Source organism: Neodiprion virginianus, chromosome 6 (assembly GCF_021901495.1).
Source record: "Neodiprion virginianus isolate iyNeoVirg1 chromosome 6, iyNeoVirg1.1, whole genome shotgun sequence".
In the NCBI taxonomy this organism is placed as follows: domain Eukaryota; kingdom Metazoa; phylum Arthropoda; class Insecta; order Hymenoptera; family Diprionidae; genus Neodiprion; species Neodiprion virginianus.
The window spans coordinates 770,632-794,135 of record NC_060882.1 but is presented as its reverse complement, the minus strand read 5'-3'; the positions used below and the strand labels follow the sequence as shown (position 1 = coordinate 794,135).

The window sequence follows — 23,504 nt, the reverse complement described above, 5'->3', positions numbered from 1 at the left end:
GATAGTTGCTGGGAAAAGTAAGATTACTGAAATGAGATCAGCAGGTCAAATCGCTTTGGCTTATTAATGTAATATTGTGAAAAGTAAACGTTTGCAGTAGCTGCAAAGAAATTTATCGTTGGGAAATGCTTGCAAGTGATTCTCTCTCTCTCTCTAGCTCTCTTTCTGTACAGGTCACGGCTCTTATCGCGAGATAAGATGTATATTATCGTATTATATATCAAACCGCGATGTATCAGGTATGTTTGAAGAAGCCGTAAGATTGATAACGTCCGAGTATGAAATTGACAAATTTGGTCTAACATCGATAAAAAAAAAAAACGGAATGAACCGTGCCATCTACAATGCAGCTAAAAATCCCGCAGACGTGTTGAAATTTCGGAAAACAGTTTAAAAAATGACAATGATTTAAATTAATAAAGAATGAAAATTGAGTAGAAGAAACGGGAAAAAAATCGCTTCGATCAAAAGCTTCTGAAACGAAAAGAAGAGAAAATTTTATTCGTGGTAGAACTGAAACGGGTATTAATCCGTACACTTTTTAGCACACAGGCATCAAGAATTACCTGCTCATTGCGTAAGCATGCTCGGTTACGCAACTTACTAATAGCCCGCAGACAAAGTATGTATACCTATGTACAATATATGTTATGAAACGACGAATGGCAGGTAGGATCAATCCGTCTTGATCTGTCCGGATGATTGAAAAGATTTGTGGTAAATTTTTTGCCTTTTGTTTTCGATCATTATCTTTACGTTCAGAGTGGCCAGTGGTTAGGGAATTCTGAAAATGTCACGGAATTGTGAAATACTGAAATAGTCAGGGAAAAATGTCAGGAGTTTTTGCGGAAAGTAAGAGAATCGTTTAGGATATTTTTTTATCGTACAAATACGTCTCACAATTTTTTTTAAGCTTTAGATAAATTTAAATTATGCTTTCACCTATTCGGTTAAGAAATATTAGACGAATATTTTACAGCAGAAATAAGACAAACCATCGGCAGTACGCGAGGAAGATTCGTCGCCTGGGTATCGATCTCAACTTGATAACGGAGATCGAGGACCTTGACGACCACGAATTCTCCGAGGGCGGCGAACACGAATACCATGCAACCGGCCATCCATAGATCTAGCGCCTGTGGGAGGAATTTTAAAACGGCATGTTTAATATGGAAAAAAAAAACAAAAAAAAACTGCCACCATTCTAAATTGCAGATGAAAAATTTCTCGCCCGCGGATCTGCTCACCTTGACGTAGGCAACAGGCGGTATGTCGCTTTTGAGACCTGTGAACATGGTGACGAGGGTCAGCATGCTCGTAACGAGCAGAGCTACCCGGCCAGGAATCGCGTCCAATCCGAGCCAGAAGCTGAACCACGAAAGCATCACGACTAGCGTCGAAGGTGCGAAAGTCTGGATCAAGTGATGCCCGATCTGTCTTTCGAACCGGAAGTAAACTACCAGTCGCGAAAAATTACCTGATAACGAGGAATGGAAGAATTTCATCGGTCACCCTTGTCGTGTTCGTTAATTATTATTTTACCATTTTTTTCTCGTTTCTCTTCTCGCGCTTTTTTTGTACACGTAATACATACGAGATGTATTGTAATTGCATGCGTAAATATACGCGCGTATCCAACGATTGTACTAATTTTTTAGACAAACTTAGCAATGTGGTGACCCTGTTTAATAGCGCCGTGAGAATTGGGTTGTGTAATTCCAATGATAACTCGGTATATAAATTCTTGCGAACCTCGGCTTGGAATAAGCCGGAACAAGTTGTAGAATAAGAAGCTATTTCTAGGTACGTGAAAGAATCGCGCTAGTGCTTTTGCTCTCGTTAAAAATACTTCGTTTTCCGGGTTAATTCAAGTTCTCAAGTCAGTCCAACTTGAAATAGATCTATATGGGAATAAAAAAGAGGAGAGAATCAAAACGCGGTCTCGTCGAGAGTTTAACTCCGTACGTCTTATCTCGAAAACGTGATAAGATATAACGAGGTACCTGTTCTAAATTATACAGATACATAGTCTCGTGGAAATGAAGATCTGTTGGCTTTACTATAAAAATAGAAATCTCACGTCGTGATGTTAGTTTCAAAATGTATAATATGAATCCCGAAATTTCTGACCACCATTGCTGTGTATGAAAAACAAATTACGATCAAAGAAAAATCGATTGACTCTTTAATTTTGAAACGATTGAAAACGTTAAAAACTTCAGTCGCCTCGAGGATTATTTCCTATTTTTATGGAAATCTTACTTTTTTACGTTACCAATGTTCAGAAAAAAAAATGACCAACTCTATTGGGTGTAGCTGTGGATTTGAACTTACATGAAACCAACTGTGTAATTTCTGAACATAAATTTCAATCTGTTGATGATATAACGGATTTGCGCAGGTCGTTAAACGCCCGAACTTAATTAACCTCGTGTCTTATCGTAATTGATGATTTTCATTTCAAATCAAATCTAATTTTCTTTTCTCGAATAAGTATTTTGCCGACACAGGATCGAGCCGGAGTTTGTAGAACGGGAAATAAATAATTGATTACAGTGATAATAAGTTCTTATGTTTTGCTTCGCGTTACTTTCAACTGCGTGTTCAAGTATCTTTCACAGAAATAGTCATTGAAATTTCTCACCATTTTTCTCCAGCATGTATCCGGTCGACTCCTCGAGCTGCAAAGGCTTGCCGATGTTGTACTGAAGCAGTTTCAGCTCAGGATTCACCTTGACTCCACCATCACCCCATCGTAGACGCAGTTTCTGATTATTGTAGGAAACTGAAAGTCCGGAGAAAAAGTAGGTACTTAAAGATCTGGGGAAAAGCTTAAATAGCAATGTTATCCGCGATCCGACCAGCTCTGTAAAGAAAGTGTGCGAAAGCCTTGAAATCCACAATTGTGAAGAAATAACTCACAGCTCTCTATGTGGATTGGGCAAACTTGAATGTCCATTGGGTACAGTTGAAATTCCATTTGGCAAGCTATGATCGCGTGCATTCGAGCCGCGTAAATAACCGTCTTGTTCCTGTACAGCGTTACGGAAGAGAATTTATGCGTCAGTGTTGCAATTTCTGGAAGAAGAACCGAAATTATTTCGAAAAATAAAATCTTCCATATTCTTCGATTCATCTTCGATGTGCAAATATCCGTCATTTCTAAGGATCAAAACCACTTTTATTCAGACGTGTGAAAATTTACCGGCAACTTTTGAGTTCAAAAAGTAAGGATCCGGCTGCCAGAGGTTGTCGAAAAACTCTGGGGGCAGGGTGACGTAGTCGTCACCTTCCTCGAAAATGTCGTCGGGCATGTGAAGTCGCGATTCCGTCCAGCTTTGGCGAACGAACATGTCGACCCTTGAAAAATGAGGAAAATCTCAGTCTTTGAAAAGTAATAGTCTCGGGAAAAAAGAAACGAACACCTTAAAATAGACAATTCGCCAGACTAACCGGAAGTCCATGTCCTCGACGTTGATGGAATTTATGTCTACAACGTAAACGTTGAAGTCCACGATTACCGGGGTCCCTTTTTTCGACGGTGGTCTCATTTCTTTGCAACGAAAATATAGAATGAATCGTGGATTTCGTTACTCGAGTCAAGATCATCGTACTCAGGTTAATTACCTTTCACGTAATGCTCGGGTAGAACGACTCTGGGGCGTATGGAGTAGTTCTTCTTCGCATCCGCGTTGAACAAACTGCAAAATGAATAATTGTCCAATTTTTTTTTTCCTTTTCACGGTTCGAATGAGGACTTCTGGTCTGATTTCAAACATCGCGCACGGTTAAAAGAAAATGCTTCGTCATCCTATACAGTGAATGTACGAAAATTTAGACCGCCTTCGGATGCGCTGTATGGTCGTAAAAATTCGCGATGAAAATTTGCAAATTTACCTTGCACAGTCAAGTGATTTTGGCAGTGACACAAGACACAAATAAAATAGTAAGTCACTCCGAAGGTTGGACTTCATCTTATCTTGCGGTTGATCGAAATGCTGCGAGATCCTAAGGTCGCATCCTCGCAACGAATTAGCGTCGATTAATCTATTGAGAGAGCAATTAAATGCAATCAACTTCTGACAAACATCGCAAAACTTATCGCCGCCGCAGCTGTTGGGCCGAAAAGCTAGATCCTGTATTATAATTATAGCGTCGCTTTTCGAACTTTCAATACAAAACAGTAACTCATACTCAACCTTTCCATCCTCATTTTCACACCTATTATTCTATAATTTCTACTCACAAAACGAAAACAACGAGTTGCGTGTAGTGTATGAACCGCAGCTGCATCATTATTTGCCGCCTGTACTCTTCATTCTGGTCGTCTGGAACAGATGTAACGGTTGTGCAAATGAAAAATAGTTTAAAGAGAGAAAAGCACAATGGGAAATGGGGACGAAGGACGAACTTGTACGGTACCCCGTTGGATACGTTACGGGAGTGGGGTGGTGGTTTTTTTTGAAACCCACGGCCGTCCGTTTGCAGCTCGGTTAAGTGATAACGTCCCACAAGTGTCAGACTCCTGGCGGCAAGCAATTCGTGCTCATTTTACGCGAGCGCGTAACAACCGACAGGCGCATTGTGCTTTACGCAGCGTTGCTTCGATTTAGTTTTACAAACAATTAAGTATTTCTTTTTACCTTTGAGCTCGGTTGACGGCAAGACCTTGTGATCGGGAATTCCAGGCGCGTAAGGTTCTTGTCGGACAATTTATAGACAAAAATTAATTTCATTTCGGAATAGAAGAATAGAATAAAATTTGTAAAGTCGTTTATTCGTTACGGTTATCGAGATGGGGGATATATTCGTATTGGCAAATTGAAATTTTTCAGCGAAATTAATCGCTGCGATCTTAAGCTATCAAGGCGGAAAAATCTTCTGATTTCTACTCGTAGGGGTTTTCATTCGGTTCCGACGAAACCGACATCGTTTTATGAAAAGAGGTGATTTTTACATCAAATTTTTGGCATAAAGTGTTTGAATTTTAGTAAAAACATTTAGAAACTTTGTGGAAAGCGACAGTTTTTTTTTAAGAACAATAGTCTTTCTTTCTATTGCGAGTACTTTGGACAATGAAGGACAAAATCATACTCGTAATTAAATTGGAATCCTGTAACGACGATCGAGAATTTTTTTTTATTTCAGTGCGTGTGTCATGATCGTCAGTCAGTCATGATCGGGAAACTAAGACGAGCCTTCTTTTCTACATCTAATCTATATCAACGTTGCGAGAATGTTTGAGTTTCTCAGAAAATAATTTCAACGTAACGGGATTTGTATTTTTCGTATCTATCTAATTTCGCACGATCGAGAATAATGCAGGCGATGCTGAGAACGACTCGTGAAAATGACGAATTTTGTACAATAACTCTGTATACATATAGTATATAAGTCTATATAAGTAGCTTGATATCCTTCGTCTAAGAGCGTGACAGGTTATTTAATCAGCAGAGAGCTGCCGCTTGGCCTAATTGACTGATATACGGACTCCAGTATGGGAAAAAATAATAAAAATTGAACAATTGCCCGAATGATGAATCCAATTGTTAAATAAGACGTTCAGATCCCGTGGTTCTTCTAAAACAATTACCTGTAAAGTTCGCAAGCGTTTTAAGAGCTGTGTTTTTCAACTTTCAATTAATTAGTTGAGTTACGAAGTGGCAATAGAGTTCGGAGAATTCAACATCCCGGCTAAAATAAACATATTAAATTACACATTCAACGTAAATTCGGAGCACACCGTGTATCCGCTAATTATGCTATCTAGGGATCTCATTAGTCGTATCGTTGCTCGCCTAGCGGCGAAAAGTCCTTCCTTGGAGCCTCGTAAACATCTCTCATTGCAGCCCTCTAGTTTACCTTTTTTTTCTCTTCGCCCCCCCCCCGACTTTTCGCGTATCCTCGTCTTCGGTGTCTCGCGTTACACGCACTTATTAATCGCAACGAACGTTCCTCATTCGAAATATTGATATTTTCCTCGCGCGCTTTCAATCCTTCGAGAACACAACTTGAACAAAGTTTGGCTACGTGTTTCATTTTCATCAATTTTAATCAACTAATGTACAAAATCGAAAAATTTATCTCAGAGATTGGTTTTAAGTATCGGCGAAGTATCAGCGAAGTTTGTTAATTTGAAAACCGCGGAACGCGGAACGGCGGTAAGAAGTCAAAATTTCGATCCCACTGTTTAGTCTTATGAAAAACCGTTCAAGCGACACTGTTTTACACGTTTCACGAGGAAAGTGATTTGGAAAAAAGTGGCAACGAGTATCTTTTACTTACCCCAAAGCTGGAGGCGAGGAGCGAAAGCCTTGAACGATGTAGAGCGGAGGAAAGACCGAAGAAACTCTCGTGACTCTGGTCATTCCTGGAGTTTGATTCTGCGCCGTTTTGTCTCGCGACGCCGGCGTCGCGTCGTTCACGTCGATCCCCAAAGCACAAAAGCTAAGAATACGAACGTCAAGGATGATAACGATACTCCAGCAATTCCTATTTTTCTCATAATTGTTTCACGGGCAACTTCAAAGCAAACATTACGTACAGAATAAACCTTTGCACGCGATGCTTGGATACAGTTTATACGTAAAATAAATTAATCCCGAACTATACAAAGTTTTTGACAAATGCACGCAGTACTGTGCTTCTGTATTTCAGGCCAATGGAACCGCACAATTTACACTATTTTTGCGATAGCGGCATTTTTTAAACACAATACGAATCCAATTGATTCTGAGTTGAAATTAATTCAGGATATTCAAAAAGATGTATGTCAATGATTTTTATTTAAATATTCGTAGTCCGAGAAACAGCGTTTCTAAAAACATTAGTGCAGAAGATTAATTTTCTTATAATTGGTAGAAGATATTAATGTTACCTTAGATGTAACGCGAAGTTTTGAATACGAAGAAATTTCATTCCACGTAGATTCAGGTTGTACGTTTTGGAGCGGTCTTGGCGTGATTTTGAAACACGTGGCAGGTGAGGTTTTCCACTGGATGAATAACTGAGTTAATTGAAGGGGATTGTCGCGATGTGAGGGGGCGGTTGGAATTGATCAGGCAGTTTGCAAACGGGCAGGAAAAACGGCACGCTTGCGAAAGTGTCGCTTTCGTCACGTGATCGTGTGCTTTCGTCTCTGAAACTTTGCAGACAACAATAATCATAATGATAATAGTGATAACAACAAGCTGTTGTGACGATGGGAAAGAAATCAAACATACCAACGACCAAGCAAAGGATTTTTATATGAATATCTCGAGTCATAGAAGAGTCAGAAGAACGTGGTAACGATGCAGTTTGCACTGTAAAAATGAATTGCAAAAATTCATAAATCTTGAAACATAAAGTTCACGGTTTTCTCTGTCAATGTGACGGCTCTTACCATCTTACGGTGTTCGTTCACCTTTCGAATCGTTCTAGTGGAACCGAAGTCGGTATGTTATCCTTAAATGTTACATACATACACCGTTTATCGACCGCCGGATGTTATCCGTTAACTAATGAGATGCGTGGTCTGATCACTTTTTACACGTAAGTGAAATATTTAATAAACATGCGATAGAAATCTGATCACGAGAATTTTTCTCAATGATTTGGCCGGGAGAATCAGGACTAACTGACCACGAGTTTCCCATTATTCCAAATTTACGCCACAGTTTTTTTCCCCTCGGAACAAAAACGCGACAACTTGGAAACAAGGGTGAATTTCATCTCTTTTCATTATGCAAGTGGGTGTGACAATTGCTTTTAAATAGCCCGACGTACAGTGCAAGATGTGTGAAAATAATCTGATGTAAATTGAAATTTGCGAAATAAATTATCGTGCAATCTATACCGTATCGATCTGATGATATAACATTTTTATCCGTGATTCTTGATTATTAATCACGTTGGTATAACTCCGTCTTTGGACTCTCTTGCTTAAAACAATTCACTGATCTGTTGTTTGCATTCCTTCGAAAATTATATCATTTGATCATACTGTCATTACGGCTGTGAGTTTCAATTTGATCGGTATTCAATGAATATATTTTTACTGTTTCGAAGTCAGTGATTTTACGGGAATTAAAATCTGTCACGAATTTTTAATTAGTGTACTCTAGACGTAGGATGATTGAGAATTTATATTCTCGCGCAAAGAATGTTTTCTGTGTAGATTCTTTCCCAATCCCTAAATGAAAAATAAGCAAGAGACATCCGCTGGTTCTCGCCTCCTGTCCGCACTTTCGCTGAAATGTAAAAGAAGGACAAGTCCGCGGTAAACGAGAGATGGGTAAAAATCAAGGTTATTCAAATACTGTATCCGGCTTTATATTAACACATTTGGATATGGCAGCGTAGGCACAGCAAGTTTCGTTGGAGAAAGTGCGTGTAAGAATTACTTGGAGGCTGTTTTTTCAGCGGTTAATTATACACAGGCGTATGGTGTTCGTGCTACGACGACCTTGCTGCGCAACTAACGGTACCAATATTAATTTTTTAACTTTTGAAAGCAAGTCCCTTCTTCTCTGTCCGTGTTCGGCTTAACGAAACGTTTCACCCAATAACGATTATGCCTATGTAGCCAGTTGAAATCCGCAGATCTCTCAGGTTTTCAACGTACCGAGGAATAAGATTCTATTCTCCAATTCTCGCTCTAACAATTTTGTAGCCTGAACTTTTGAGATACGCGAAATGGACAATTGGGACGAAATTCAACCGAGAGGTCAATTAGTGTTGGGACGAAATGTGACCTGTAATTTAGCGACATTCTTTAATTTCCTGTTGCATAATGGTGGTGCACAGTTAACATATTCCAATACGGTGTATTGTATCATTGTTTGTAAGCGAAATTTGAAATAGGCAAATAGCCAAAACGTGTATGGTAAACTTACAGATGTGGCACCTTGACTTTGGCCATATATCGAAACAATGCCATTCCACATTCAGATACCTAATAACATCCGCGATCTTTCTTATACTCTCATTTCAGAATCACATTAATTTACAATCATCCTTTTGTTTTCCAATCTTATCCATATAAATTAATTCAACATGCAGTTCACTCATATGCATGGCAAGATTTCTCTTAATGGATGCAAAAGAAAGTCCTTTCGACGCAGTGTGACATAATTAATAATTTATCGAGTGGAAAGTAAATTATCAGATGGATAAATAAGAATATTTATCGCCTTTCGATTATGCACGCGATGTAAAGTTATCGCGCGTTTCGCACGTTGAAAACGTGTTCACTGAAACGTCATTCCCCCGACAGCGAATTTTTTCAAAGCAAGTGTTTATTCATTAAAGAGTCTCGACATTTTTCGCAAATGTGCCGTTTTCGTTGGACATGAGTAAAAGAAGCTGCTTGTTTTTTCTTCTTTGTTCTGTAATAGCGTTCTTCGTAGGCAATATTCTGAACAACGGTATATAATCATCAAACCTCAAAAGAAACTTTCGAGATACCGGGTTGAGAACGGACACGAGAACCGCCCTAAGGGATACCTAAGCAATTTCCGAGCGACCAAGTATGTGCGTTTTATGTCCAAAACCTTCGTTCTACACGTGACGCTCGAGCTGCCTTTTCTTTGATAAAGATGTGGGTCAAGTTGAAAATTAACGCAAAAGAAATTTCTCGCCCGTGGACGTAACAACTACACAGACTTACGAGTGTAGAAACGCGGTATTAATTGTACCAACAACAGCTGCGCAGTGCGGAATATTATACCTACTTCGTTAATCCCGACGAGCTTATAAGAATGCAATTCATTCTCTAATTGTATTGGCCTCTCAACTTGACGCGCGTCATGGAATATAAATAATCTTGGTTTTATCACCGTGTAATAAACCTGACACACGATAGGCGAAGAAACTTGCCCGTACGAAGATCAGACTCCTCGCGGTGACCCTTCTTAAAGTTAAGAGTTAAAAACAGAAAAAAATAAATCAGCTTAGAAAAACATGGTCCTAACTCACGTTTCGGGTATGCTGGAAGTACAACAAAATTACAGATATTATTGGCTTTCAATTTCATATGTGGTTTTGTTTCGTCCCTCGGCTTTGAGATACCATAGAAAGTTCTTCAGCTATTCCAGAGCGCAAGAGAATCGGCGACTTTTCGCCTCTCAAAATCATCCAGCGTCCGACGTGAGCCTACACGGTAGATTTTCCACTCAGGTTGCGAATGTTTTGCAAAAAAAAAGGCGAGTATTCCGAATCCGACAGTCCATCGATCATCATTAATCGAGGAAAACGTCTTTTCTCGTTGTCTTACAATACCGAAGTAGCGAAACGAATGGCGAGGCATTCGTCAAGCGTGAAACCGTGTCACCTGAAAAACGGAAGCTCGTAACTACTCGGACGCGATACAATGAGATGCACCTCGCGGTTGGAACGAGGAATACCAATGCCAGCTTCTTTCGCACGATGATTCTGCACCATTAGCATTCCCTCGCCGAGTCCGATTGCGAGTCGGAGAATTCGCAGCACAGGTTCCTCTGCTACTTCAATTTACGACGAGGCGAGCAAACTCGAAAATATTTTCACGGGCTGTTTACTGCAGCTCGCAGTGCAGGTACTGCATTTAATGCAATTAGCGAACGCCGTGAGCTTATCCGATCGTAACGATACAAAGTAAGCGAGGCTTTCCTGGAATTTTCAAATCGTTACAACTTTCACGCCAGTCTCTGCAGTCAAAACGTATCCACAGCTCCGTGCAAGACTGTTGGAATCGCGATGACACAGTTTCAAATTTGGTCTTTGAATACGCGCGGCTTTGCACCATGGACTATCGGCGTCGGAAAACTTTGAAAAGTAGGTATTTGGTATTTAGTATTTATTACACCAAAAAGATTTACACAATAATTACCGAATCGTGAAGTAAACCTCACAGAGGTAATCGATGTTACCTACTTGTTCGTGGTTTGGTACAGAAATTTGAAAAACTCCCTTCAAGTCCCGCGCACATTTCGATTTCAAGTTCTTCCAGCACCGATTGCGGCTGAGTCGAAACGACATCCATTTCTCCACAGAGCAACGAGCGTGTTTCTGCTAGTCTGAAAATCGGACATGTGTCACTCGGTGTTTCTCCAGTTGCGGCTCATTATCACCGTCTGCACGGCGTGAGCGATGACTCGAGAATTCCCATTACTAGTTGGGGCACAATTGTCTCGGGTTCCACGAGGAGCCCTGGAGGCGTGAATGTGGACCGTGGCAACCATTCGGATGCTGAGGAGGAGGAATCACGAACGGCTCAGGTATTACAGAGCCGAAGGCGCGATGTTCCATTAAGCATCTTTGAAACGAGGACCGGTAGCGAGTACATGCTGTACGGGACTTTTACGTCACTCGGTTCTAAAACCCGTAGCCTCAATCCCCGACCTCGATGAATTTTTCCGCCACCTAACCATCGGCCTCTTCAGGGCAAAAGAAACTCGCAAATCGCTGAATGTTTACACTCGAGAAAGACACAGAGAGAAAAATAGAGGAAGAGAGACGTATGTCTCTGATTTTTTCCCCTTTCTCGCTCCCTGATCTCGATCAATTTCTCTTTGATGTTTCATCACGCGATGCGAATGATCGCGGGTTTCATTGATTCAATTATCTCGACAGCTTTCAATTACACAAGCTTGCGACATCGCGCTCCGCCCAGTTATCCTTCCCGCAGTGATCCTTGCATTTTTCGAAACCATGCATTCCGCGATGTACGAGAAAGCACGATGTCCAGCTCAGACTAGATCGCTTATTACTGAATTTACATACTCATACGCGTTAAGCCGCTACGATTTCTCGCCGTTATAGCCGTACTAAAGAGGAGGGGAAGTTTGATTGGCCGTGAAAGTGGTTGACCCCGACCTACCGCGTCAGAACATTAAAAGACCTCTAACAATTACTGTTATACTGCGACGCCCGTAATTATAATCATCCTGCATATGCCGAGATTATACGAGCACGTTTCTCCTTTTATCTTTACCAAATTTCTTCGATTTTGATCCTGCACTGATCATAGATCACAGATCACCCGTATTGTTTGTATCGATCTTGGCAGCTGTTTAGAAACCGATGTCTCTAGTCGTGTTCGTGATACCGGATCATTTATCTCCTTAAGCACTGGGTACATAATTGACCCAGAACTCGGACAACTCGTGTATTTTTATGGCAATAGTAAAATTCTTTGAGTACGGAATTAGCACCGTTATCCTGAAAATCGGTCAATTTCACCGATACTCAGAGAAAGAAGCTAACAGGACTCGGTTAAGAACAACTCTGGGAATCGTCAAGGATTTACCTACAAAGATTTTCGCGTCATGAATTCTCGATGCGTGCCACCAGCTGTAGTGAAGTGTTCTTTAGTTCAATACCTCCTGGTTAACAATGTATCTACTGTGTGAAGATATACCTATAATACCTATGCATAAATGTATGCCTACACTTATCCGTAATGACAAATCCGCAGGCGAACCGACTCGGACTTTCAATGTCTTTGAGAATGTAATTGGAAATCGTTATCGTGTGTAGATTGGCAGAAAAGCCTAATGCTTGTGTTATTACGATGATGGAAATTGTGTGTGAGTGAAAATTGTTCGGTACATGTTACACGTTTATATAAGACTCCGAAACGATTGCCAATTTACGTTTGAAATCAATTTTTCGCGTAAAGATGGGCGCACCCGGAACTTGAAGTTACACTTTCAACCGACGGACGGAGAAACTGAAAAATCTGTCAACACTGAACAAGGTATTGCAGAATTTTTTTTACCCCGATAACAAGGATTATTTACCAAGACAGATTAATTGATTAAGTAATCCAAATTTTCTTACACAAATTAAACTCTCCAATGGATTTAGAATTTGATACGGTTCTTTTTTTTCATTCTTTATTTTCCGCGCGATTTATCGTCATATCCGTATATATGTACGAAACTATACCACGGATGTTGAATCAACTTTCTCGCAAACGGTGTGGGTATAAATATCAGTGAAGAATCCCAAAGTGTATAAAATCACAATGATTAATTATCTCTAATCTCAGGAATAGCAAATACGGACTCATATCGTGCACAGGTGGTAAACAATTTGTTGTAGCCTCGATATATTGGTCCATTTACACTGAGTATAACTTTAATCATTTGCGTGTGAGAACAAAGTGCAGATGTTATATTTCAGGTTTTATTTCATCCTCCATTTATGTAGGAAAAAGAAAATAATGTATTAAACCAAGAAAATACGGTTGCTCGTATATTTTTCGGAAAAATTTTTTTTGTTCACGCTCACCGGTTCGTTTCGAGGATAAGAAAAAAGCAAAAAATAAAGAATCTGTTGAATACGGACTGAATCGTGAAACGAGTCTCACAACTTTTACCATCGCGGCGATAAGTTGATCTCGATTGGAGACATTGAGGTGACTATTCGCGGTGAGAGAGGAGAAATACAGCGTATTGCTTTCCGTAGAAGATTGTTGCGGGGAAATGGGGATAGATTAAAAAAAAAATAAAAAGCATTTTCCACCGCGGATGGATCGTCGGCGATGCTGCAGGCGTTTCTTTCCAACCAGTAAGCGGATATGGATGTATCAACTGACTCTTGGCGGTTTTGACGCAGAGTGGCGCTCGACTCTGGCAAGGGTGAACACGGAGTGGCGAGGGGCTGTATTGATTTCAGTGATGGCTACCGCCGTTCGCTAACACACCCTCCTGTGCCTGATACTGCCGAAAGATCGGCTCTGCGTGGTATTTAGTAGTGAAATAAAAGCGAATCGAGCCGATGAGAAAAGTACAAAAGTTACGATTAATCAAAATATGGAAGTGAAATAACGAAGACCTGCCGTCTGGGAAGAAATCGCGCAACTGCATCCGGCTATTACTCAAAACTCGCCGATTACCATACTGGGTGCACTAGTCCCAGCCGGCGAAGAACCGGATCTCCTGGTTCTCATTCCGATTCTTTTTCCACGCACATACGGCAACCGGATACTTCGATCAAGAGGTTAGTGAATTGAAATTGTGATTGTTGTATAATTTTTCGGAAACGAAACATATATATGTATATATATATATATACGGTATTCCTTGCGATTTGCGTCGAGGCTGATTAATCAGTTTCTCTTCAGTTTTATATGCCTTGTGACATGACCCAGACACGTTCGAGTTGGTCAAGATCGTGTTCGTGCAGAAAGTACTCGTAGCATTTTAGGATCCCGCAGATATTTGTTGCACGCTGCAGCCATCGCTAATTATCACTATCATGCGTACCGTATAAAGAATCTTTACAACGACTTTCTCTTCCGCAGACGAAAAACATTCACTTCGTATGAATAAAATTTTACTCTCTTCCATCATCTGATTTTTTTTTCATTTAATATTACAACTGCATCGGTCGTTGTAATAATTCACACCAAAGCGTGCTGCACAGTGCGTCTGGAGGTTGCCGGATAATTACTGAAACAAAATGTAAGATGTGCGATTGAATTGAAAAAAAAGTATTTTAGCCGTAATCAATCGTCTTCCGAGATTCATCCCACGCATCGACGTCCGTAACGGGAAGAGTTGTGGAGCGAGTTTCGACCTCGTCGAGAGCGAAGCAAACCGGAAAAACCGTTGCATCGGTGAAATGCAGGATAGCTGTCGACCGGGTGCAGAGGGTGAAGCTGCATCCGAGGAAGAAGACGGGTTTCTTGGCGTCTGAGGATCACGGTGGCGGAATCGAGAAACCCGCCCAACTTTCACCGTTCCCTATCTCGCGGTATTTTTACACGTGTTTACACGCGTGTCTGGAGTTTGCGAAAAGAGGGCAAATGAGAGCGAAAAAATTAAGAGCAAAAAAAAAAAAACCACCATACATGGGAATATAAAAAGTGGGGGGCCACAATTATAAAAACGAGACTTAGATTACTGTGTCATCAAAATTTCATTGTAAATTGTCGGTGCGATTGTTGTTCTTTCACACTTTTCCGAGTCGGTGTGATGGAATATATTTATATCCTTTGGGGGTGGTCGCGCATCGTTTCGCGGCACCTAGGTACTGACCGCAAAATTTCCGACTTATACAGCCTTCGGGAAATTTCACGTTGCGTTGTAAAAATTTCTCCTCGAGCAATGATTGTTGTTTGCGGCTAATCGACTCAGCCGTTTGAATACCTACTCAAGCTTCGTCGAGGAATTCTTTCCTTTCGATACATCGTCGAGTGAACTCAACGTCGATTTGTCACTTTCCAATTTATTAGGCAACGTGTTGTACCGCAAAAATATCTATTCGGGCTAGTTTCCGAGGGTAATTACAATTCTGTTTACACAACATTATCCGGCACGCGATCAAAACTCTATAAACGCAACGAAACGCTCCAATTTAAAATACCGACCGTTGCAACGCGACGTTCATTCTCTTCGAACGACTTAATCAAGATAAGTAGCGCATGGGCGGAAACTTATCGATGGTCAATCGATTCCACGATCGGTATTCCCGTTTACGATACGCGATTTATAGATTATACACATAGATTCATCGCAGGGGCTTTGGTTTAAGTTGCAGGCTAGTAAGAAACCGGTAATCCACATGCGGTGCAGCGGTAAATGCGATCCGGTTCTGCTGGTTGTAAAGGAAAAAGGAAAGGAAAAAAATTACGATACGGTATGGAGACAGTGCAGTGCAGCATCACGGCTACTCGCACCGGTGGAGAAACGCGCGTCGGTCCAATTAGCCTAGCTTAACTTGAATTATATTCCATGCTGAATGTATAGATAACCGCGTTGTCGGCGAGATCATTACCAAGCGATTCATACGTCGATCTATTCGTCATTCCCGCACCTCGACAATCAACTTTGCAGATCTGAAATCATCGTTCACCCGGGAATTTTAGAATTCGCTCAAACATCTTTTCTGCGTGTGCAAAGTTCTAAAGCACCTGTTGAACACAGCTTCTCAAACTTGACGTGAATGCTCACTGCAAATATTGGCGTGCATTGAACATGTTTCAAGAGGTCTGTTTGCGGACATCTCTCAAGTTGTTTTTTTGTTTTTTTTCGTTTAACTCCACTCTCTCCCACGCAAGAGCCATTGCCTATATTGCGCGAACGTATTCCTCGTTGGAAATGCAATGTGCGGCGAGATTGATTCTCGTAATAAGAGGATGAAGAGACGCATGTCGGGCGGCGGCAGCAGCCCCTCATCGTGAAAGTTAACTAGAGAAAGAAGTTAATTTCAGTTAAAGGAAAGATGGGTGTACGTTTAATACAAGGCGGGCAATGCGATCGAGTCCGTCGTGCGTTTCCCTCTCTTTCTTTTCCTCCGATTTACTCCTCCTTTCTAGATCCGTAAAGGAACGCCATGTGTTTTGAAAGCGAGAGTTTCTCGCGATCAAAATATCATGTGTAAAACTTCTTCGCCACTGTTTCTTTTTCCTCAACCCATTAATTGGCGGTGTTTAAGAAAGCTGCAAGCATCCACCGTTTCTTTAGTTCTTATTTTCACTCTCTCGATTCCATACAGTTCAACAAACGTAAACTGCGTTAATTCTCCGGCATGGCAGTACTTTCGATTTGAGCACGTACATAAAACAGGTTCGATTTCGTTTATGTCTTTCTCATCGGTACGTGACACTGGGATTTTTCGTTGTTTTTTACGTGCTTAGCTTGTAGTTGAGCAGAAGCGAAATCATCTGGCATTATTATCTTTTTTCTAATCACGGAAAAAAGGCGAAACGTGAAAGTGCGAGTTCGTGTGAGAGGAGGTACCCACTCGGGCGGGTGTGAGCCTCGTGCCGTTTCCGGAGTGAACAGATGTGCGCCCATGTAAAGACGCGCTTGTATCACGCGTCGTAAAATTCTTGACCCACCTTTTTCCAAGTACCTGTACGTAAAGAAGCAATATCCGCAGAGTTTCAAATATTTAATACACACAAATATTATATATACCCATATTATCTTTGGTTAACCTATTGAACCGGCATACATGCTAATGCTCATGTAACACTTCCGCGTATATAATACGAAGATATCAGCTGTGTTACAGCAAAAACTGCAGGCGTGAAGTTTTGCGTTGAAAGAATAAGAAGAAGAAGAAGAAGAAAAAGAAGAACGTGTCTCGTTTTGCATAACAATAATTTACCGATGGAACGGTAAACAGAGGATGAAGAAAAGGGCGCGCCGAGCTGAATCGCTGAAATTAAAACTGGGACGTTAGATCTTCACGCTTACTTTTTTCCAATCACTCTTAACGCTTGACGGATCGAAGAATCTGTATCCATTCCCGTTTGCCGCAGTCGAAGGTGAAAATTTTTCCGCTTCTTGCCCAGTTCTCGCATTATCGCTCAACGACGCGATGCTACTGACGTTGTTTCGAACATTATTAACGTTGCGTGTGCGTAAAGCTTGTCATGCTTAATTGCTAGTCGCACGTTTCAGAATCGTATCATTTGATTAGCAGACGATTTCTAGTGGAAAAAAAAACTTTCGTTGTAAGATGCGATTTTCAGTCAACGGTCTTCAAATTCATACTCGGTCAGGATATAGGTAAAAAAAATAAAATAAATAAATAATAACGCGACTTATTCTGCTTCAAGTAATTCCAAATCGATAGGATGACATTTACAACTAGAGGTAGTTGTCTACTTTCGTAGTGCCGATACAATATGTGTCAAACGTGCGTGAAGCCCATACACCAGCAAAAGTTTAACCGAATGATTTATCGTCATCGCGACCTAAGACACAACGCAATTGTCACAGTTAATATACGGCACCGTATGTTCCGTTCCGTACCGTAAATGCAGTTAAAACTGCTGGCTAACAATATTGCTATCGGACAGTGCATTGCGAATTGTCGAGAATCCGGTAAACTACAATAAAATTATTTTATCCCTCGATGAGTTGGCATTTTTATTCACTTTATGAGAATCTCTTGCAGCAGCTTGTAGAATTTACCTCGAGGTAAGAGAGGTGAACGCATAAAAATGTGATAATCCAGACCGGCTTTCAAATAAGGTCCTACCGAATCTTTGTCGAGATTGTAATTAATGTCATGGCATGCCATGGCGTACCACCTTTCAAGCCGTCTGTGAACAATCTTGGAACCGTTTCATTCAACGTGGAGATAGATACGTATCATGCCTCGCATCGTGCGTACAAAGACAAGACCAATTCGCGGGATTAACATGACTGTGAAACATTTTTACGGTTTCCGGGGAAACCTGGCGCATTTGAGAAGTAGAGACGTAAGGCATAACGATGTAGCAAGATCTCTGGAAAATCCAACGGCTGAAGGTTTTTCACAAGTTTGTTGAACACACATCGATATAACTTGTAAATTTACTTGAAGAATATCTTTATCATGCGTGGATATGATGACAATATTATCCCGTCTACGTCGTTGGCACTTCTTCCTGGTACGAAAATTAACTTCTATTTGGAAACCGTGCCAAGTTTCAATATTCGCATATCGCGTCACCGCATATGACGTGAATTTCTTCGCAGAAATTAGTGTACTGGACAGTACCTGCTGTACGTTCGAAATAGAATACTTAGCACCCGATCAATGTAGAAATTGAAGCTGTATGCTTTTTGGATCACGATTATTCGCCGTCAGTAATGACGAACGAAATACGAGCGACTCGGTTCTAAACGGACTTGCTGTGCACGCGGTGAAAAAAAATTTCACTTGCTTCACACCCGGAAGAGAGTACAAAGCCCGCGGGCGATCTACTGTCTCTCGGTGATGTAGCGTGTTGCAGGTGTGCCTTAGGAACAGCCACCATCATCCGATGATCAGCTCGAAGTTTCTCTCCGGCGATCAAAGTTATCATCCTTGAAGATATTGGTCAAACCTTTGTCAAAGATTACGAATTGTTTGTCCATTCGCTTTGCCTCGCCTTGATCGGCTTCCAATTTTTACAACTCCACTCTGCGATCGCGTTGACGGATAAGTTCGTTGCTTTCTAGTCCGATCGATCGGAGCACGCGTCCTTTGGCTCTGCAAAGCCAAGGTGATGGACGAGATGCGGATAATAGGACGGGGTCTTCGAGTGCGCTTTCCCCGGCCTGTGGTGTCTTCGCAGAGAGCATAGGCGACCTTTGGTCGAGACCTTTTCGGCGAGAGAATCTTCGTCTGAATGCGCCGAGCTGCACGCCTTACCCAGTAACCTAGCTTCATCCTGTTCCATCGTAGGCGGTTCAATCCCATCAGAAACCTCGTGCTCGGCGCGTAGATAGTTGCGGTGATTACCCGAGGTACGAGAGGTTCGAATAATACACTCGAGCCTGATACCCATCTACCGACGGCGTTGTACGTAGTGCACGCTCAGCCGTTGGCCCGTCGGTGGATCGGATGAGCCTAGAAATATCGCAGTTGCGGTTTAGGAATTTCCAAATCGAGTCATCGTGGCAATTCTTGCCATAGTTGACCGACCTTGGAAATTTCCTCGGTGTTTGCGCGAGACGACAGTGTGATCAGCGGGATCAGGTTTACACGTAAGCTAAACAAGATGACAAGAACCAAGTCGGTCGCGGAAAATACTGTCGATTAGCTGCTGACCAAAATTCCGCTACGCAAAAAGACTTCGCTGTTTGGGTCGGCGTTGAAAAGAATTTGATTGAATTCATGAGATGTGGGTAGTTGGAACCACGGCTGCGAGGTCCATGTTGGCATTGAACGGTGGGGCAGAACGTGTAGTGTACTCGTATTTCCCGTGACAGTAACCTAGTCCTTGGCGTGGGGACCGGGCCGAGCGGAGGAGGGTGGTGGAGGGTAGGGGAAATCGGTTGGAGCCTTCTTTAGCCCCCGCTCGTGGGAGACGGGGACTGATACTTGCGGATATGAACGAGTCCCGTCTCCGCTAGTCCATCCCCACAGCATTTCTGTAGGTTTTGACCCCGTTAAACCGTTCCCTTTGGTACCTCTCCCCCGGTGTCGGGCCAAAGTTATAAAGCAGACCGAAGAGACGCCGAGATCCGCTGCCACTTTGGCGCTCGACGTTCGCGTTGTCGTTGCAAATTGCCATGAGCCAGCTTTGACGTGCCACGATAGTTTTGTGTTTTATTTTTAATACTAGATTTCGGGATACTGGTAAGCGGTGCGAACTGTCACACGCGGTAAGAATTCCTCAAAAATATTCACATTTATATACAAGTTTCATTCGCGCAGTTGCAGTTTAACTTGTTTCTACGTTACGTCGCGTAGAAAGTTGTCCCCGAGAATGGTTTGTTCCATACAGTGAAACGTTCTGCTTTTTTTTCCTTGTTTTTTCCGATCCCGGTGACTCTTACTTACATTTTGTTGTCATTCCAATAAAAGAAGTTCGGCTGTTTCACCGTCTTCTCTTTCAGTGATCACTCTTTCTCCTTCTCTCTTTCTACCTGTTTCCTTGTGAACGCCCGTAAGTAGACTGAATCCTATATCAACTTTCAATTACCCGTTAGAGATCGCGAATGCAGTTATCCGAGATTTTATCGGATAAACATATCATTTGATACACCTTGAAGCATGTCTTGCGGTCAGTCGGACGGGAAATTGTATCGCGTTAGGAGTTTCTTTGAACAGGAATCAAACGAGGATCAAACATCGTCTGCAGCTTTGTGGGATTGGTGATTAATTCGCGGTTACTCGCTTTGTTTCATTCTCTTATTCGTATAGTTGAAAAAGTGAAAATAACTACGTCAGTTTCGTTACCAAAATCCCAAGGTGCATGTATGTGCATATACATAGTAAGTCGCATCTCCGTTCTTTTGAAATGCCTTCTCGGGCAACATGCGATTACAACTTTCTCCGTGCGCTGTAATTATCTGCATACCCGGATTCGCGTATAAGTAAAAGTGCATAATCAGAAGGAGCATTTCGCTGTTCTGTCGGAAATTTTAGTTTCGATCTTTAATTGTGGTCTCTCTTTATCTGTTTCAGGCAATGGCAGGCCTGCTAAACACGACAACGAATTTATTTCACGATGCTTACGACTACTATCTGTGGACGCTTTCGCTGGCAGGTAAGATAATAAGAAATCTTTTGACAATAAAAAATCCTGTTCATCATCGGCGATCCAACGGAATCGATAGATCAGCAAACCAATGATCGGCGCATTGCATCGATTATAATTTTCCTTGACGTAGATGATAGAACGAGAGGATGGATGCTGGTCGATTCGCCAGCGCCGACGCTGCTCTACACCTTGTTGTACCTCGGAATAGTTTGGGCCGGACCAAAGATCATGCGGAGAAGACGAGCCTTCAAGCTCACCTGGGCCCTCGTCCCCTACAACTTGGCAATGGCCTGCCTCAACGCTTACATCGCCATAGAAGTGCGTAACTAAGACCAAAACCCTCCTCGATTTAATTAACACTTGCAACAGCGTCTGTAATCTACGTCGTTTCACTTTTTTGTTGTAGTTATTCGTAGCCTCGACCAGGTTACGGTACAGTTACGTGTGCCAGCCGATTAGACACATCACTAGGCCAGATGAACTTCAGGTAAGAACAAGTTTATTGCTAAGAGACAAATCTTTCCAAGGATCAATGCAATTCTTATAATAAAATCTTCAATGTGCGAATACAGATTGCGAACGCGGTTTGGTGGTACTACTTCAGCAAGCTACTCGAGTTCTGCGACACGTTCTTCTTTATTCTTAGAAAGAAGGATAACCAGCTTAGCTTCCTTCATGTTTATCATCATTCCACCATGTTCTCCTTGTGGTGGATTGGCATCAAGTGGGTGCCGAGCGGGTCCAGTAAGTACATCCTCCATTTTCAACCGTGCGCCGTGGATGAGACTAAAGTTGACGGATTGACAAACGGGACTTGCTTTCACCATTTTTTTCTGACTTCTTGTACCTGTCACCAAAACAAATCGTCGTAGTGGGTTACCGCTCAGTTCGTTTAATGTCTAACCAGCAGAATACTGACCGAGTTCTCTGTCTTTTCTTTCTCCTTTCTACCGACGCCAAGGATGTTTAGGACTTTCAAACAGACTGCGACAAGTACTTTTTTTTTTTTGTTTTCATTTTGAACAAATTATAGTGCGCCAGTGAAATTCAAATAACTTGGTGTAATCATAAGTACCGTCATGGTTTCCTCAGCATTCCTTCCGGCAATGGTGAACAGCTTCATTCATGTCCTGATGTATTCCTATTACGGACTTGCCGCCCTCGGTCCGTCGGTAGCGAAATTCTTGTGGTGGAAGAAGTACCTGACGATTCTGCAGTTGATTCAGTTTACGGCAGCCCTGGTTCTCGGTATAAATGGGATTCGTTCGGGGTGCGATTTCCCGCTGTGGATGCAGTACGCTTTGGTTTTGTACATGGTCTCGTTCATAGTGCTCTTTGGGAACTTCTACGCGAAGGCCTACATAGCCAAGGTGAATACGTTAACGAATATAATAATTAGTTGTTACAGGAAGTTAACGTTGAATAGCCAATAAATTTACTTCTTTATAATTGTCTTCCCCAGGGCAAACGAGCCTATGCTGCTAAAATGGCGGCCAACGGTAAAGCGGTGCAGGCCAAATTAGCCGCGGAAGCTTCGATGTCTGCGGAGAGCATAGCAAACGGTAAATTGCAGAGGAACGGGTACAGGAACGGTTACGCAAATGGTACGACGAAAAAACTACAATGAGTGGAAGGCAGGACACGCTGTAAGGACAAAGCCTCTTAATCCATTGACGCGAACAGCCCGATATAGGAATGAAGTAGCGAAAATCAGCAGAAGACAGCAACTAGTCGGTTCTGGACCTGGAAATTTTCTGGCTGGTGCAGAAGGATGGACTGTTGATGCACAGTGGAGAACGAGGCGCTTTAGTCTAAGGACGATAAAGTTTAGCTGCGGCTTACCACTAAGACGGCTAGGCGGCTGCTGGCTTCCGGCGTGACTTTTCACAAGCCGAGAGACGCGGCTATCTTTTAGTTAGTATTTGTACAGAAACTATGAAACCTCTTTTTATATAATATGACATACCTACTTTAATATGCAACGTCTGCAGCATGGCTGTGAAACGGTCGCAATTAGCAAATAGTTATATGTTATTTGGGCGATTGAAAGGTTTTCGCCGAGTGCGGGACGACGAGTAACACATTCCTTTAAGTACCCAACATCCGCTTTCCTTCACCTGGATGACTCTCATGCAGGAAAACAGACACGAACAGGTTCCGTAAACGCATATACTACGGTGTGCATGAAAAATGCGTTTATAATTCCGCGTAGAGCAATTATTATACAAAAACATCACCTTCGCACAACTGTAATTGGTAAAACCAGTTCGTGCTTAAGAACCGTAGGTGAAAAGAGTCGTGGTTGCATTGTTTAGTTTTAAAATGTCGTAAGGTATTCTTGGTCAACTACAACGATGATGATGACAATGATACTTTATTTATTCAAGTCTTCATTGCATTATTACTTCTGATAAAAGCTATACGATTACATGAGGTGATTACATGTGGATAAAAGAAAAATGTTGTTATATTACGTTTGAAAAAAAACTACTGTGAAATTGTAACAATTATTATTACCATTGTTATGAAAATACGTCATTGCCGAGCAGTGCTCGAAAATTGATAA

The 23,504-nt window shown here is 41.8% G+C and overlaps 3 protein-coding genes across 8 annotated transcripts in view; 2 read left to right on the top strand and 1 right to left on the bottom strand.

Annotated features, from left to right (window-relative positions):
* Positions 1-2,562, top strand: part of LOC124307044 (periodic tryptophan protein 2 homolog) — an 8,098-nt gene extending 5,536 nt beyond the window's left edge. The window contains exon 16 of one of the 2 annotated variants that reach the window (XM_046768346.1): positions 1,216-2,562. The gene's annotated coding sequence lies outside the window, so the exon portion shown is untranslated. Of the gene's footprint in view, positions 1-979 lie in introns of both variants that reach the window. The other variant, XM_046768345.1, reaches the window with a different exon arrangement.
* LOC124307046 (glycine receptor subunit alpha-2) overlaps positions 1-6,446 on the bottom strand; it is a 7,552-nt gene extending 1,106 nt beyond the window's left edge. The window contains exons 1-10 of one of the 2 annotated variants that reach the window (XM_046768352.1): positions 6,286-6,446; positions 4,247-4,328; positions 3,898-4,047; positions 3,628-3,701; positions 3,454-3,553; positions 3,206-3,360; positions 2,923-3,078; positions 2,645-2,785; positions 1,248-1,477; positions 996-1,136 (exon numbers count right to left, since the gene is read on the bottom strand). In XM_046768352.1, coding sequence (XP_046624308.1) covers positions 996-1,136; positions 1,248-1,477; positions 2,645-2,785; positions 2,923-3,078; positions 3,206-3,360; positions 3,454-3,553; positions 3,628-3,701; positions 3,898-4,047; positions 4,247-4,296 — 1,197 coding nt within the window. In that variant the 5' untranslated portion in view covers positions 4,297-4,328; positions 6,286-6,446. The remainder of the gene's footprint in view (positions 1-995; positions 1,137-1,247; positions 1,478-2,644; positions 2,786-2,922; positions 3,079-3,205; positions 3,361-3,453; positions 3,554-3,627; positions 3,702-3,897; positions 4,048-4,246; positions 4,329-6,285) is intronic. The other variant, XM_046768353.1, reaches the window with a different exon arrangement.
* On the top strand, positions 2,667-23,504 carry LOC124307047 (elongation of very long chain fatty acids protein 4-like). 4 transcript variants are annotated; one of them, XM_046768356.1, is made up of 7 exons: positions 2,667-2,804; positions 20,863-20,944; positions 21,069-21,256; positions 21,345-21,425; positions 21,511-21,682; positions 22,031-22,308; positions 22,401-23,504. In XM_046768356.1, the coding sequence occupies exons 2-7, from the start codon at positions 20,866-20,868 to the stop codon at positions 22,563-22,565; spliced, it is 963 nt and encodes a 320-aa protein (XP_046624312.1). In that variant the 5' UTR covers positions 2,667-2,804; positions 20,863-20,865; the 3' UTR covers positions 22,566-23,504. The 4 variants fall into 4 exon arrangements, with proteins under 4 accessions (XP_046624312.1, XP_046624310.1, XP_046624314.1 ...); XM_046768354.1 differs by lacking the exon at positions 2,667-2,804 and adding an exon at positions 13,629-13,965; XM_046768358.1 differs by lacking the exon at positions 2,667-2,804 and adding an exon at positions 19,805-19,825.